Below are 16,490 nucleotides of genomic sequence, written 5' to 3' on the forward strand. Positions count from 1 at the left end.
GATTTGAAATCATCTGTAATGATCTCAGCATCACCCTGGGCCACAAGGTCTGATGGCCTCACAATAGCGTCCAACTGTTTTTCAAACTTCTGGGCCAATCAAAATATACTTGTCCCCTATTGATCATTTTGTGCTTGACAGAGGGATGAGTTTTCATTTGGGCAATTTATGTGGCATACGTGAATATATGAGTTGTAAGATGTGGTGGTGAGCTTTGGAATAGTGGTAACTATCCAAGCGTATGGTTGTAGGAGTTATAATTTATAGATAATGTTATTGGCTGACTGATGTAGGTGTCTTTTGATATTAGTATTGGTTTATTATTGCCACATGTATGTACCATGATACAATTAAAAACATTGTTTTGCTTGCTATTCAGGCAAAATCATATCATACATGAGTACATCAGGTAGTGTAAAAGAAGTAAAAAGACTGGAATACAGAATAAAGTGTTGCATCACCAGAAAAAATGCAGATTTAAAAATGGGACAGCCGCAATAAGGTAGATTGGAAAATCGGGAATGCATCCTCAGCATCTGAAAGATCCATTAAAAAATCCAATAACAGCAGGAAGAAGCTGTTCCTGAATCTATTGGTACATGGTTTCAAGCATTTTTTACTTCTGCCCGATGGGAGAGGGGTGAGTGAATGACTGGGATATGAGTGGTTCTTGATTATTTAGGCTACTTTCCTGAGGTAGCAGGAAGTGTAGATGGAGTCAATGAGGGATTTGGAGGCTGGATTATATGATGGACTGGGCTGCGTTCACAACTCTGTGATTTCTTGTAGTCTTGACAAGAGCAGTTGCTGTACTAATCTGGATAAGATGTTTTCTAGGGCGCAGCTGTAGAAATTGTTAGGAGTCATTGGAGATATTCTGGACTTCCTTGGTCTGGGGGAAGTAGAGGCGTTGGTATGCTTTCTCGGCCACAGCATCGTGTGGTTGGACCAGGATATATTGTTGGTGATGTTTACACCTAGGAACTTGAAGCTCTTAATCTCCATTTCAGTGCAATTAATACAGACAGGGGTGCGTACTTGATGCTGCTACCTAAATTTGATGACCTGCTTCTTTGTTTCTTTGATATTGAGGGAGAAGTTGTGCCTTGACATCATGCCAATAATTCTCAATCTCCTACCCATACACTATCTCGTCAATGTTTAAGAATCGTCCCACAACAATGACATCACCTGCAAACTTATAAATATAATTAGACGAGAATCCGGCCGCACAGTCATGAGTATACAGGGAGTATGGTAAGGGGCAAGAGAATGAAGTCTTGTGGGATACTAATGGTAAGATTGTATTGAACGGAATATGATGTTGTCTTTGTCGAGTTTAACCTCCCAATTGAAGTCATTAATTTTTAAGATATATGCATTCATGTCTTTCGAGCTTTTTTTACAGGTGTTGATTTAGAATGTACTATATTCTGAATCAACACTGGTATGCCACAGCAGAGACCTGTAGACTCCTGTTTAGAAAATCTCTTTCATCTCCACAATTTCATCCATGAAGACATCGGAGAGTTGTGTCTGAAAATACCACTGTCTGTGGTCTTCAGTGATCTATTTATTGGGATGACTTCCACTCATGCTTCCAGACAACAAGCACCATTCCTTTTATTAACACTCACTGGCTTCAGATGGTTCCAGCATTCACGAAATTGCACTCTGTGGATATGAGTGAATGCAACAAATAGTAAGCCTGATGCTGACTAGAAGCTAAGATCATGACAATAAGGTGGGAACATGAATTTTAAATGCATCATGCAGAGGATGAGATGGGCACAGCTTAATTGCATGTTGCAATCCCAGCACACCTTTCTCAGCACCATCTAATATTGTCTCATGATACATTCTTTTATTGCTGATAATTCAGCAATCCCTTAAATTTATGTGAAATCTGCTGGAGCATGTGATAAGGCGCTATATAAAATAAATGGATTATTATTATTATTAATGTACTACAGCTGATAGTTTCATTGTTTTAATCCACAAAATATCGTAGTCCAATAAGGGTTAAATTCAAGGAGCAGGGTATGAACAAACCTATTAATATTATTCTGTTGCGGGAATAATTATTTTATTTCCAGATCTAACATATCTAGAAATGTTCGTGAGTAAATTAAGTTTGACTTGAAAGCTACAAAATGCCTAAAAAATTCTCAAAACTTCTGAATGCTTATGGGACACAATTTTCCGTTTCTAAAGTTGTTTGCTGCCATTTACTAATTTATGTTCAGATTGTAACTTTTCAACTTAATTCATAATAATTTATTACTTTATTTTGCTGAGTCTAAACATAAGATTAATGTGTTTATGATAGCAGAATTTATTTTGTCACCTCTTTTGGTTCACTGCACATAGTTGGAGTTGCTAAACACAATAATTGGAAGTCTTGAGTTGATTAATAGGTTGGTTTGCAATTGTAAATCAATCTTATGGTGGTTATTTAAAATAAAGGCATGTTGGAAAAATGCTGAAGGAGACTGTCGTCAGACACTGCAAAGACTTCAAACTTAGTGAGCAATCAAGAATGAAGTAGGAAATATATATAGTGAGCAACTAATATATTGGCTGTGTAGGTTCATTGGACTGTTAGATCATGGTAGGCCTGCAGTAGAAGGGATTAGAACCTATTGGGACTGATTAGTAGGTAGACAGTCATGGTGAACTTTGGCTGTTGGGTTCACTGGCGGAAGGATTGATAGTTTATATATGGGATTGTTAGTCAGAATGGGAAAAGAGTGAGTGAAGGTGGATAAGATCAGGACAGATTTGCAGATAATTGGGTATTAGTTCAGTAATAGTAATATACAGTGAATGTCCGCTCTGAATAGTTGAGAGTTGTTGACTTGTCTTTTAAACATAAGCAAACACTGACAAACTAAACAAAATATTGCAATTCCCAAAAAGCATTTAGAACCCTAAATATCTCAGTACGTACCATGGAGTGTGCTTTGTGTCATTCATTTGTGCATTTATTAGGGAGACATATCAAGAAAGTCATACAGAGACTAACATCATATCACTGTGCAATGAAAACATCTATTTATTCCAAAGGTCATGCTCTCTAATAACTAACATTTTGGCATTTCTCTTAAAATAAAGTGCTGGATAAACTCAAAGGGGTCAGGCTGCATCTCTGAAGAATATGGATAGACAATGTTTTAGGTTGGGACCCTTCTCCAGTCTGATGAAAAGTTTTGACCCAAGATGTGATCTATCCATGTTCTCCAAAAATACTGCCTGACCCACTGAGTTATTCCAGTGCTCAAGATTCCTAACGTCTGCAGTTCCTAATGCCTACTCTGGCATTTCTCTTACCTCTGTATCCATTGAAATGATTGGGAAGGCAAGTGTAGGCATCAGCAGGTACTGCAAAAGGCTGAGGACTTTCTGTCCAGCTGCAAGCACTCCATGACCTTGACATAAATATCCAACCCAGAGGACCTAATGGTGCAACCAGAAATACATTCACAGGCCATCTGTATGGTGATGATGAGACTATGTAATGTAGGTACAATGCACATCCAAGTCAAACTAGATCAAGATAATGATAACAGAAAACAATGGAAAAAACATTAAACTTAATAATGCGTTTGTCTGACCACAACAGTCTGAAGAAGGGTCTCGACCCGAAACTTCGCCCATTCCTTCTCTCCTGAGATGCTGCCTGACCCGCTGAGTTACTCCAGCATTTTGTGAATAAATACCTTCGATTTGTACCAGCATCTGCAGTTATTTTCTTACACAAGTGGATGAATACTGTAAACAATCCATCCCATTCAGTTCAAAATTATGAATTCTATTCGTGTTAATGTGAAAAATGGAATAAAAAATCTCCATGGTGCAAAAGGAGACATTCTTCTGAGTGTAAGGCTCAGACATATTTTTGAAGGAGAGCAGACAGACCTTCATGCTACTCTATCAGGCATTCTAAATGCACATGAAATGAGTGCAGAATGTCACCCCAAGTATAACTCCTCATTCCTTAATTTTGCAGACATTAAAAAAGTTTTCGAGAGATTGTCACACTATATCTAATGGAAAAATTGGGCTAGATGTTAATGCACACATAGGAAAAAGACTCAAGCACATTGTGTAAAATGATATCAGTGTAAAGAACATGTCAGAGGGTTATAAGCATTGGCTGACCTCACCAGAAGGTAGAGAAGACTCAACACCTTCCACCTTAGAAGCATCCGCCGTATCCTGGGCATATCCTGGCAAGACACAGTGTCCAATGCCGAGATTCTTTCTCACGCTGGCCTTCTGCATATGTACACTCTACTCAGGCAGCGCAGGCTGCGGTGGCTGGGCCATGTCCACCGCATGGAGGATGGCTGTATTCCAAAAGACATCCTCTATGGAGAGCTAACATCTGGGAGGAGAACCATCGGCTGCCCCCAGCTACATTACAAGGATGTCTGCAAGAGAGATTCGAAGGCGCTCGACATTGATGTGGAGTCCTGGGAGAGCCTTGCAGCTGACGGTATGAGGTGGAGAGGTACCCTGAACCAACATCTCAAAACGGGGGAAGAGAAACTGATGAATGCAGCTGCAGAAAAGCGGGCACGCAGAAAGGAGCGCAGCAACTTCAACAGACCAGAGACCACACACAAATGTAACCTTTGCGACAGAGACTGTCACTCCCGCATTGGTCTCTTCAGCCACAAGCGACGCTGCTCTAGCCGAGGTGTGGAGCAAGCAGTCAACTAGGATGCATCACCCATGGTCAGCCATGATCGAGGGGGCCTAAGAAGACCAGACGGGACAAATAGTTGAGGCATGACTTCTTTCATATATTTGGAGGAGCTTTGCAGAATCACTGTTGGCAGTAATGTGGGATGGCGATTGACAGAGAGTGAACTAAAGCAAGCAATAAACCAACTTGCACTTTTCCTGTCCAGTCTACCTGTTGCATATGCATCTGAACATAATGAGAGTGAATCCTGCAAAGCGCATAATCAGACAAAGCCCTATCTTCATACCATTCATCAACAAAATGAAAGAAACCATTATTGACAATAAAATTAAGTGCAAATTGCTCACCAATATATTTTGGGCTCAAAACACTGGTCTCTGTGCCAGAGACCCAGGTTCAAACTTGATCTTTGGTGATGTCTATGGATTTTGCATGTTCTCCCTGTGATTGCATGGATTTCATCCCACATCCCAAAGAAACACAGGATGGTACATTATTACATCATTTAGGTTGCTTCTAATGGTTTTTTTTATATCAGTGTGTTAAGGAACCAACCATGGAACAGGCTATTAAAGATCTTAAGAAACAAGAAACTGCAGATGCTGGTTTACACAAAAGGACACAAAGTGCTAGAGTAACCCAGCAGGTCATGCAGCATCTCTGGAGAACATCGATAGGTGACGTTTAGGGTCGAGATCCTTCTTCAATGCACTATCCACGTTCTATCCATTTATTTAAGATCTGGTATAGGTGACTCCCTGATTATGGAGGGGTTGGGGTCTGTATCATGATTTTCTGTAACAGGAAGCCTCAGGTTCTGCACATGCATCAAGAGTTGAAAAATATTTTGTGTGTCTATTTACTTTTTTCATGTCAATTGCATGAGCGAATTTTATTCCATATCTCAAATTTTTGGGCAGTGATTTATGATCTTAGGGCAAATTTCCATTACCTGAACGGCCATAACATGGGGGTTACCTGCACTGTGAAGTAAGAAAGAGCCTATTGATCTGATGATTAAGAGGCCTTTAGGGAACAGTGATAGATTAAAATAGCTGACTGGCGAAAAACTAACAAATATTGTAAAGCAGACAGCAGCAGCAACCACAGGTTAATCAGCCATTGCAAGTCCATATGTATTCTTCCACAACTTGCTGCCAGATTTTATTGAACAATGCTTATGTCCAGACCTTGGGATATTTACAATGGTAAAGCTGCTAAAATAAAATGACAGTTTATGTGTTGAATGGTTTGTGGGAAATCACAACAATATATGTATTTTCCGTTTACATTTTGTGAAAGCTTTTAGAGCACCAGCATCAACAAAGAAATATCACACAGAATGAAAAGCTGTAATAAGCTGATTGTAAATATCTAAAGACGAAGGTTGCTACATAGTTTGTTCAACATTAAAAGCCGTTTCCAAGAAACATTGCAGTTGCTGTAAATTTGTTAGCATATATGAAGATACATAGATTGGGAATATTATCAATCTGGAGCATTAACTGTTTTTCTTTCCACACATGCTGCCTGATGTGTCAAAAGTTCACAATATGTTTGATGTATAAATATATACATATCAAGGTGTCTTTCAGTGATTAACTAGTCAAGACCGAGATGTGGAGTGAAAGACATTTATGCTTGGTCAGAACCCCCACTAATAGTTGAAGTGCTACATTTGTCCTTGGTTTTTCTGAACTATGTAAGAATTTCAAGTCCTATTGAGTTTAGATGGAAAGTTCACATCTATAGATATCATGTTAAAGTAAGTTTGAAGATTTTATCCATGTGTCTGAACATTTTGCCCAGATTCATCCTAAGATTATTGCATCAAGAAACCTGCAGATGCCAGAAACCTGAAATTGAAATCTGAAATATGAAAATTATGGTTCATTCATAAGATCAACAAGTTGAACGTAACTATCCCTCTTTCTCCACTGATGCTGCCTCACTTACTGAGAATTTCCAGAATTGTTGCTTTCATTTTCATTGCAGAAAGAAAATTTATTTTATACTAAACTTTAAGTCTCACTCGAATCACACGTACTGAAACAGTAATGGTCCATTCATATTTTATTTATTTTTCATATTTCAGATATTTCATATTTCATATTTCATATTTCATCTTCCAAGGAAACACTAACTACTCAACTTCCTCCAGCGCTGGGCAAACTAAGTAAGGGCAAACTCGGTATATCTACTCTACAGTAAAGGTATCAAAAACAAGAATGCATAGTTTGGTGGTAAAGCCTCTTTTTTACGTAGAGGGTGGTTGATAGATGGATCTTGTTGCCTGTAGAGTTCTGGAGTCAGATACAATCACATTGTTTAAGGCGTTTAGAAGGATATAGACCTAATGCAAACAAATGATATAAGTGTTGATGGGCAAAAAGGTCTGCACGGATGTGGTGGGCCGAATGGCTTGTTTCTGAGTTCTTCATTCTATGGCTGTACAGCTTCTGAATCAATCTGCCTTGATGCCGGTAGAGGGCTGCACAAGCCACACATTAATATGGGCTGGGATCCACAACCAGGTCCCCAGAGGCAAAAAACAACACAGCTGGAGAGAATTCCCAATGAGATAGGTAGCCATACTGTATGTCTGATTTTCTTTTTTATTGCTTAGCAGCAGAAGAGCTGTTTATCCTGGCAGGCAGTAAGTTGAAATAATTCAAAACATTAAAAAATATTTTAAAGTTATATTAAGAATTTAAAATGTTATTGACATTAAAAAATCAAAATGGTTAGAAATCAAAACACTCGAAAATACTTAAACATATTTAAAATAAATCAATTAAAAAATAAATATCTATACCTGAAATGTATATCTCCCTCTCACTGAGGAAGGTTCCCTAAAGTGAAATAAGTTGCTGCATTGAACTGGGATTAACCTGCTGCAGGTTTAGATGGCAGCAGTGGTCTGATATTAACCCCAGAGAAACTTGACAGAGATGATCAACTTCACACAAATTTGGGACTTTCATATTTGCACATGCTTGTGTGGAATCCCCCTTGTCTCTCCACAGTTGTGAGTAAAGGCCAGCAGTTCTCCAAATTTCTTTTGGAAATTTTGTGCCAGTGTTTTGGATTTAGATGTGCAGGGGACAATTTGAAGATGAAGCAAAACATTCAAGTATAATAAACAGTGACAAAGATGGTGGCAATCTTCAGAAGCTGGTGGAATGGGTGAATGAAATTTAAAGCAGACAAATGTGATCATACATTTTGATACAAAAACAAGAAGTGAAATATAACTAGGATAATGCAAAAAATAAATATTGTGGACAAAGGGGCTCAGGTGTGTATTTGTATGAACCTTTGACGAACTGGTTTAAAAAGTTGATGAGAAAGTATATGGTATGCTGGGCTATACTGTATATACAGGGGTAGAGAAAACAAAAACAAGGAAGTTATGACAGACCTGAATAAAAACATTGGTGTGTCCACACTTGTGGTATAGAGTTCAGTTCTGGTCAGCTCACATCGGAAAAGATATAACAGCCTTAGAAAGGGTGAAGAAATTATTTATTGAGGGCCTTATCTTGTGGGGAAAGGCTGGATAATCTGGGTTGTTCTTAGTGCAAAGAAGTTTGAAAGATTTGTTGGAGAAGTTCAAATCAATGAGGAGTCTGGATAGGGTAAACAGAGGAAGAGGTGTGAAGATTTAAGGCATTTGGCAAATTAACCAGCCAGTGATTAGAACCTGGTTTGAGTGAGATTGAATCCTAGCTTTCAAAGAAGAATTGAAAACAAAATTGCAGAAACGGGAAAGCGCGAGAGAGTGGGACCTGCTATATTTCTCTTGCAGAGAAGCCACAGGCTTGAAGGGGCATATAGCCTCATTCTGGACTGTTGCCATTCTATGAATTAAAACACACATCATTCATTATGCTCCTCTGACTGTACTGAGAAGTAAGTTGGTTTTGCTTACTAATGAATTGTTGGTAACCCTAAATATGCCAAAGAAAATTACCCCTTAAACAGTGCTAACTAATTCTCAAAAGCAAAAACAATGCTGAATGAACTCAGTAGAACAAGCAGCATCTGTGGAGGCAGAGGGATTTGGATTGAAACCTTTCCCAGGTACCTTCAGCACTTTTTTTTGCTCCAGATTACCGCATCTGCAATCTCTTGTGTCTCCAAATAATTTTCAGATAATTTTACTGTTTACCCACTCATCACAGTAACTCCATGCTTCCAACGTATTTATTTACCACCCAAGGACCTGGCACTGCAGCTGTTCATGTCCAAAGACAAGAAAGACAGAGAGGTTAAGAAAAGTTGAAAGCAGGGAAATGAAAAGGGGAATATCTAGGATAGAGGTGAGATACAGTATAAGAAATTTTGAAACATAGATTTTCTTGTTTTTTTTAGTAATCCTGAAGGCAAAAATGATCTGTTTCCTTCAAAATTTCTGAAAGGGACAAGATTGGCAACTGGATACCAGAATGACTGAAAATGAGCCACTTTCAGATATTCACAGTCCACAATTGTGCAGTAATAAGGGACTGCAGATCATGCTGTGTCGATTAGCTTCCCTTGCTTTCACAGTTCTTTTCATTATAAATGCTCAGTCCTTAAATTTCCAAAACCATATTCAATATACTGTTTCCAACAGGCAAAAATGATAACTTTATTCCTAATTACAAAGCTGGTGCCTGTAACTATGGAGGTTTTTTTTTTATTGGCTGGTAGTAATCTCCCTGTCTTATTCCCAGTAACTAGGGAGCTATTTCTCATTGATTTATTATTTTATTACAAGTGATTGCAGTAATCCTCATTCTATTTCTATCCTCATTCCTAACCATTATTAAGGTTATTGGTATTCTTAATGAGTTCCTACATTTCTACATCTTTGCCAGTAACTATCATCTTATTCTTGTGATATTAGTAGTATTTCCCTGCGATTAGTTCTCCCTGTCTCTCAATAACAGCATTTTTTCTTAAGGCTGCTTGCTTTGAATATCATGGCCTTCATAAAGGTTGCCAGGCAACAATGCAGCATCCAGGATACTGCCCTACCGGCTATACTCCATATAAAGTGGGAGATATTTCTCAAATGTAACTAATATGAGCCATTGAACTGTATTTATATCCAAACCCCTAATCTTCCTGCCCCACCACCTTACACTTTAAGAAGGTACACCACACAATGGGTAGGTTATTGATTCAGTTTGATAAAAATGAACCATAGTAAGATTCTGACAGATCTGGCATCATGTGATGTGACAGAAAATTCTTTAAACATTATCCCTGCCCAAAACCTTACCAGAATCTGGAACATCACACAGAAGAGAACACTGAAGCTCACTCTCAGGCAGAATCTCCTCATCCAGCTCCATCGATTTTCCTGCCTCAGCTGCAAGGTACTCTGGGACTTCTCTGGCTTGTCCATTTCTTCTTCCTGAGGGCTGCATTTGGTCAGTGCCCCCATCATCCTTCTTTTCTACCGGTGCTTCAGAAGAACCTGCAAAAGAGGAGTTTGAAGATTAATCCAGTGTGGGCAGCTGCTCCCCACACTCGATGTGATGGCTCGCTCTTTACGACTGTTAGTGATGGCTCAATCCCAAGCAGCAGATGCAATGCTGTGTTCAATTGTCATGGTTAATTCATTGAGTGCTGCTGCTGTTTCCTTTGGAGACAAAAAGCGAACCCACACATGAGTGGGAGGACTACGCAATTGAGGAGTAATGGAAATTTTTACACCAAGGTAAAGGCAGACAGCCAGTGACGAGTAGAAATGATGGAGATTGTAAAGAAAAAAGATGACTGAGAGAGATGGAGAGAGGGAAAACAAAATACCTACAGAGGCATTTGAAATAGAAGCAGATGTTAAAAGATCGACCTAGGGAATGTCAGGTTTGTATAAAAGCAAATAATCCTTCACAAACAGGATGATGTACAGAAACATGCATGTAAAGGGAAAAGAGAGAATGCAAACAATAGAAATCAAGAGAAAGTAACATAATTCTTAGCATGGACGTTACTAATTCTGTCAACATTTTATGTCTTTGAATGTACTCGCATAGTGATTTACTCTTGATATTTGACACCAACATACATTGTTAACGCTGTGTAAGCTTCTGTCTGTATGGCAGCTTGAGAAAGCCTGCAGACAGGGACTCCTTTTCACGGTCATTTAAAGTGGTCTAGCAGCATTTTTAATCATAGTATTTGATTGCAATGAAATCGGAGGGTTTGAACAATAAAATGCCTGCACAAAGCTGGCTTCTGGCTCTTAAGGGCCTGTCCCACTTTAGGCGATTTTAAGACGACTGCCGGCGACTAGGCTGTCGCCGACAGTTCACCGGGTGTCGCGGGCATGATCGTGAGGAGTCTTCCAAGAAAGGTAGTGGATCTCAGCGCGTCGCTGAGAAATCATCCTGAGTGAAATTTCTCGCCGACAGCTGGCTTGTCGCCAGGTATCGTTGCTCATTGCGGGGTCTGTCGCCTGCTGTCCCCAGGTTTGCTAGGTTCTCTTAGATGCATTTAGAAGCACATTATATTAAAATAAGTAAAGTCATTTCAAAATACCATAAAATGCTTGTGTTTAACCAATTTATTTACCGTCAGGACATTTGACAGGTAGACAGTTTGACGGTCAGATAAGCGTGGGAATTTTGCGATGTTTATGGCCATCAGCCATTACATTTAAAGTGGGCTCCCAACCCAGATATGCAACCCAGAAACCAGATATGCATCTCCCGTACATTTTCAAAGAATGCCCACACACTTTTCACAAAAATCCACTTAACCACTTTAAAAAAAAATTTTTTTAGTACAGCTATTAGTAAACTGGAAGTAAATCCAGTTTATGCCTTGTTACAGTGAAGCTTGGTTTTTAAATAACCCATACAAGATGATAGTTCAAAACTCTCAAGTAGTTACCGACTTGTCAGTGATTTCAGCGAAAATTAGGATGCCGGAGAAGCATTGACAGCCTGGGAATTTTGCGATGTTTCCGAAGACAGTATAATCTCGACCTGACTCGCATTGTCGTGGTCATTGTCGTCGGGTAAAAGAAAAGTTCGGCGTCTGCTACGACTTTGACAGTCGCTGGCAGTCGCCTTAAAATCGCCTAAAGTGAGACAGGCTCTTTAATTGCAGATTACCTGCAATCATTCTGTAAAGGAACCGAGTACACTGTCCAGAGAAAAGCCAGCCCAATAAATCATATTATGAATGTTGAGCACAACAATCGAAGAATCTGCACCAAATGGACATGGTAAACATATTCAAAGAGAGGGTAAGGGCATAGACCTTCTCCCAATAGAAATCGCCAGCCTGAATGTGGGCGTGGCTATGTTCTGCAGCTGCGGCTCTCCGGCAGTCTCTCCGTTTTTTTTTGTGTTTTTTTTTTTTGTCATTGTCGATGTTAAATGTACGTTTTGTTTTATTTTTAATTCTGTGTATGTAGGGGGGTGGTGGGGGGGTTGGGGGAAACCTTTTTTAAATCTCCTCCTCAACGGAGATGCGACCTTTACCGTGTCGTATCTCCGTTTGCGCAACGGCCAACATCGTGGAGTCGGCGGCCTCCAGCTGGGATCGACCTCAAAGACTCCGGTCGCAGGGCCTGGACTTACCATCTCGGAGGCTTCGGCCGTGGGCCCTGCAGACCGCAACATCGGGAGCTCGCAGGTCCCTGGCTGGCGACCGGCTTTTGGGAGCTCCAGCCGTAGCAGCTTCGACCGCCCCGAAGCACGAGGCACGATCAACCCGCCCGCAGGCCCTTCATCGCCCTGCGTGGCTCGGCCGCAGCACTTTCCATCGCCCGGTGGGGGCTCAGGACTCTCATCGGTCTGCTCGGCTCGGCCGCGGCACTTTACATCGCCCGGTGGGGGCTCAGAACTTTCATCGGCCTGCTCGGCTCGGCCCTGGGACTTTCCATCGCCCGGTGGGGGCTTCAAGGGGTTGGGAGCCTCGATCGCCTCGTGGCGCCACGGGAGAAGAACGAGGAGGAGATAAGACTTTGCCTTCCATCACAGTGAGGGTATGCCTAGAGCAATCACTGTGATGGCTGTTTTGTGTAAAAAATTGTATCTGTGTGTCTTGTGTTCTTTAATGTCTACTGCCGGACCCTGACGTGAGAGGACGCTGGCGTTGATTATTCGCCGCTTTTCCGTCAGGATAGTTTGTCTGTTTGTCTGTTTGTTTCTATGTTAATTGTATTTGTAAAGCGCTTTGAGCATGTGTTAAGGCGCTATATAAAATAAATATATTATTATTATTATTATTATTACCACAAAATATTTCAGAAACGTCACCAAGAACAGACGCATTAGCAATTTGCAGTTTCATGAGATCATGAGTTTTATGCCACGTCTGAAGTCTTGATCTTCAAATATACTTTTACTTAATGGGCTGAAGGCTGTACTAATGTACTGAAAATGACAATTTCACCATTCATGTCTGCCTTTGCGCGATAAGTCTTACGTCCCAAGACAATGGTACTCAACCAAAATTACTCCGTTATACTGATTTGCCGACCAATCATAAAGGTCCATGGCAAAACCCTGGAAAATGTGAATGAAAGAATGAATGAATGAATGAATGAATGAATGAATGAATGAATGAATGAATGAATGAATGAATGAATGAATGAATGAATGAACAAGTTTATTGGCCAAGTATGTACAAGGAATGTGCCTTGGTGCTCCGCTCGCAAGTAACAACACAAACACAGTAAACAATTAAGAATAAAACATAAAACATTAAAACATTAAGAATACAACATTACAGTTTAAACATGTGCGTGAAATAAACCAGAGCGAAAAGAGACTACAGACTTTTAGTTATTGAGTAGAGCTACTACTCACAGAAAAAAAGCTGTTTTTATGTCTGGCTGTGGCTGCTTTGACAGTCCAGAGTCGCCTTCCAGAGGGAAGTGCTTCAAAGAGATGGTGACCAGGGTGAGAGGAGTCAATGATCTTGCCCGCTCGCTTCCTGGCCCTTGCAGTGTACAGTTCGTCAATGGGGGGGAAGGTTGCAGCCAACAACATTCTGAGCTAATCGAACGATTCGTTGCAGCCTCCGGATGTCATGCTTGGTGGTTGAGCCAAACCAGACCATGATGAAGGTGAGGATGGACTCTACGATGGTAGTATAGAATTGGACCATCATTGCCTGTGGCAGATTGTGTTTCCTCATTTGCCGCAGGAAGTACAATCCTCTGTTGGGCCTTTTTGACTGTGGTGTCGATGGTGGCCCCTCATTTAAGGTCCTTGGAGATGATGGCTCCAAGGAACTTAACTGACTCCACAGATGTGACTGGTGTTGTTGATGCTGAGTGGCGGGAGAGGAGGGGGAGCTCTCCTAAAGTCTACAATCTGTTCCACTGCCTTATGAGCATTGAGCTCTAGGTAGTTGCAATGGCACCAGGACGCCAGCTGTGTCATTTCCTGTCTGTAGGCAGATTCCTCCCCATCCTGGATCAGTCCAATCAGGATTGTGTTATCCGCAAACTTGAGAAGCTTGACAGAGGAGTCTGTGGAGGTGCAGTTGTTGGTGAAGAGAGAGTAAAGAAGAGGGCAGAGTACGTAAGCTGAGAGTCTGTGGGTCCGAGATGTGCTTTCCAAGCCTCACATGCTGCTTCCTGTCTGTCAGGAAGTTGATGATCCACTGTCAGAGGGGTTCAGGCACAGTCAACTGGGAGAGTTTGGAGTGTAGTAGCTCTGGCACAATGGTGTTAAATGCAGAGCTAAAGTTCACAAACAAAATCCTGGCATAGGTCCCCTTGCGGTCTAGGTGCTGGAGGATGAAGTGTAGGCCTAGGTTGACTGCGTCATCCACCGATCTATGGGCCCGGTATGCAAACTGCAGAGGGTCCAGCAGGGGGTTCAGTGTTTTCCATGTCTCAGGCAGCCATTGACGATGTCATACACATTCATTTATTTAGTCACATGAAAAGCAATTGCTGAGAGGCAAATATGTGCCGCTTTAACTTGGCGGCATGTATTTCAAAACTGTTTTTCGATTTGCAGTGCAAGATAGTGAAAGGGAGCAAACTCACACTGCAGAAAGGCACAAAATACGAAGTCTTATTTTTTGTTTGGGGTACCAGGATTGGTATGAATGCATATGAGAGCTTCTAGAGTGAAGGGGGTGTGGGGAGGGCATGAAGGCAGAGGCTTCCACCTAGGTTAGGGTTACTGCAACATACTCCTGTTGTTTTATTTATCGAGGTTACCTCGAGGTTAACCTTCATCGAGGTTACCTTGTATCCGTATTTTTCAGATACAAAGCTTGATCTCTGAGATTTTCTCTTCTATCCGACTCTGTGGTTTTCTTACCATTCATGCTAATATAGAACATAGGTGCAGGAGGAGGCCATTTGGCCCTTCGAGCCAGAACCGCTCGAAGGGCCAAATTACCTCATTTGGCCCTTCAGAGTAACAAACAACTAATGTTGTTTGTCCCTCTGTCTTTCTGGCCTATTTAAGGCATTGTGGTCATAACCGAAAACAATACATCATGTTGTGTTAGACAAGTGCATTGCATCATTTGCGTGGAACTGTATTCTTGTATTTCAATCAAGTATTCACATTTGTTTATAATTAAAATTATAACATGGTTATGTTTTTCAAATTGTTAATCATCTTGCTTAGATTTTGAAAGTGATAAAGCATTTTCATGATCCTTTTTTAATTCAGAATAAAAAATATTACATTTGCAATTTTTTTTAAACCAACCTGTTTTACAATTCTCAACACCAAATTCTGTTGAAACAAGAAACTGAAGATGCTGGTTTAGAAAAACAGACACAAAGTGCTGGAGCAACTCAGCGGGTCAGGCAGCATCTCTGGAGAACATGGATAGGTGATGTATCGAGTTGGGACTCTTCTTCAGACAGATTGTAGGGGAAGGGGTAAAAAAGCTGGAAGAAAGGAGGGGCATGACAAAGAAATGGCAGGTAATAGGTTGATGGAGGTGAAGGGGGGGGGGGAAGAGATAGATTGCCACATGGTTAGACAAAGGCCAGAGATGAAAAGACAGAAGGTGTGAGACTAAAGGATTGAGGAGAAGCAAATTGTGAAGCTAGAGGAAGGAATGTAGGTGGAAGGGTAGGGGAAGAGAGAAATTGGTGCGAGTCCAGGCAGGGCATGGGGGAGAGAAGGTAGAGGAAAGGTGAGTGTGGTGTGAGAAAAGAAGTTGGGGTGGGGGGGTTGTACAATTGAATAATTCAATTTTCAGATCATTGGGCTGAAAGCTACCCAAGCAAAATAAGAGAACCTGTTTTTTGCATGTGGACTCACTCAGACAATGGGGGAGGGCCAAGACAGGAAGGTCAGTGTGGGAATGGGAAGTGGAGTTAAAATGGTTAGCAACCGGAAGATCCAGAAGTCTTTGTGAACTGAGTGCAAGTGTTCAGCAAAATGGTCTAAGAATCTACGCTTGATCTCACTGATGTACAGGAGGCCACATCGGGAACATCGGATGCAGTAGTTAAACGAGGCGCACGTGAACCTGTCTCACCTGGAAGAACTGCTGGGGTTACTGAATAGAGATGAGGGAGGAGATATAAAGACAGGTGTTACATCTCCTGCGGTTGCAAGGGAAAGTTGATGGGGATGGGGTGGTTTTGTGTGGGAAGTGATGAGTGAACCAAGGAGTTGTGGAGGGAGTGGTCTTTGCAGAAGGCAGAAAAGGTGGCGATGGGAGGATGTGTCAGGTGGGAGGATCACTTTGGAGGTGATGGAAGTGTCACAGGATGATGTGTTGGATGCGGAGGCTGGTGGGATTAAAGATGAGGACCAGAACCTTGGTTAAGGACCTAACTCTG

The 16,490-nt window shown here is 41.2% G+C and overlaps 1 protein-coding gene across 7 annotated transcripts in view; it reads right to left on the reverse strand.

Annotated features, from left to right (window-relative positions):
• ptpn5 (protein tyrosine phosphatase non-receptor type 5) overlaps positions 1-16,490 on the reverse strand; it is a 102,509-nt gene that overhangs the window by 37,788 nt on the left and 48,231 nt on the right. For 6 of the 7 annotated variants that reach the window (XM_078415159.1, XM_078415157.1, XM_078415163.1 and 3 more), the window contains exons 2-3: positions 9,981-10,178; positions 3,331-3,456 (exon numbers count right to left, since the gene is read on the reverse strand). In XM_078415159.1, coding sequence (XP_078271285.1) covers positions 3,331-3,456; positions 9,981-10,148 — 294 coding nt within the window. In that variant the 5' untranslated portion in view covers positions 10,149-10,178. Of the gene's footprint in view, positions 1-3,330; positions 3,457-9,980; positions 10,298-16,490 lie in introns of those variants that run through there. The other variant, XM_078415158.1, reaches the window with a different exon arrangement.

The sequence above is a fragment of the Rhinoraja longicauda genome, chromosome 18, assembly GCF_053455715.1.
Source record: "Rhinoraja longicauda isolate Sanriku21f chromosome 18, sRhiLon1.1, whole genome shotgun sequence".
NCBI lineage: Eukaryota > Metazoa > Chordata > Chondrichthyes > Rajiformes > Arhynchobatidae > Rhinoraja > Rhinoraja longicauda.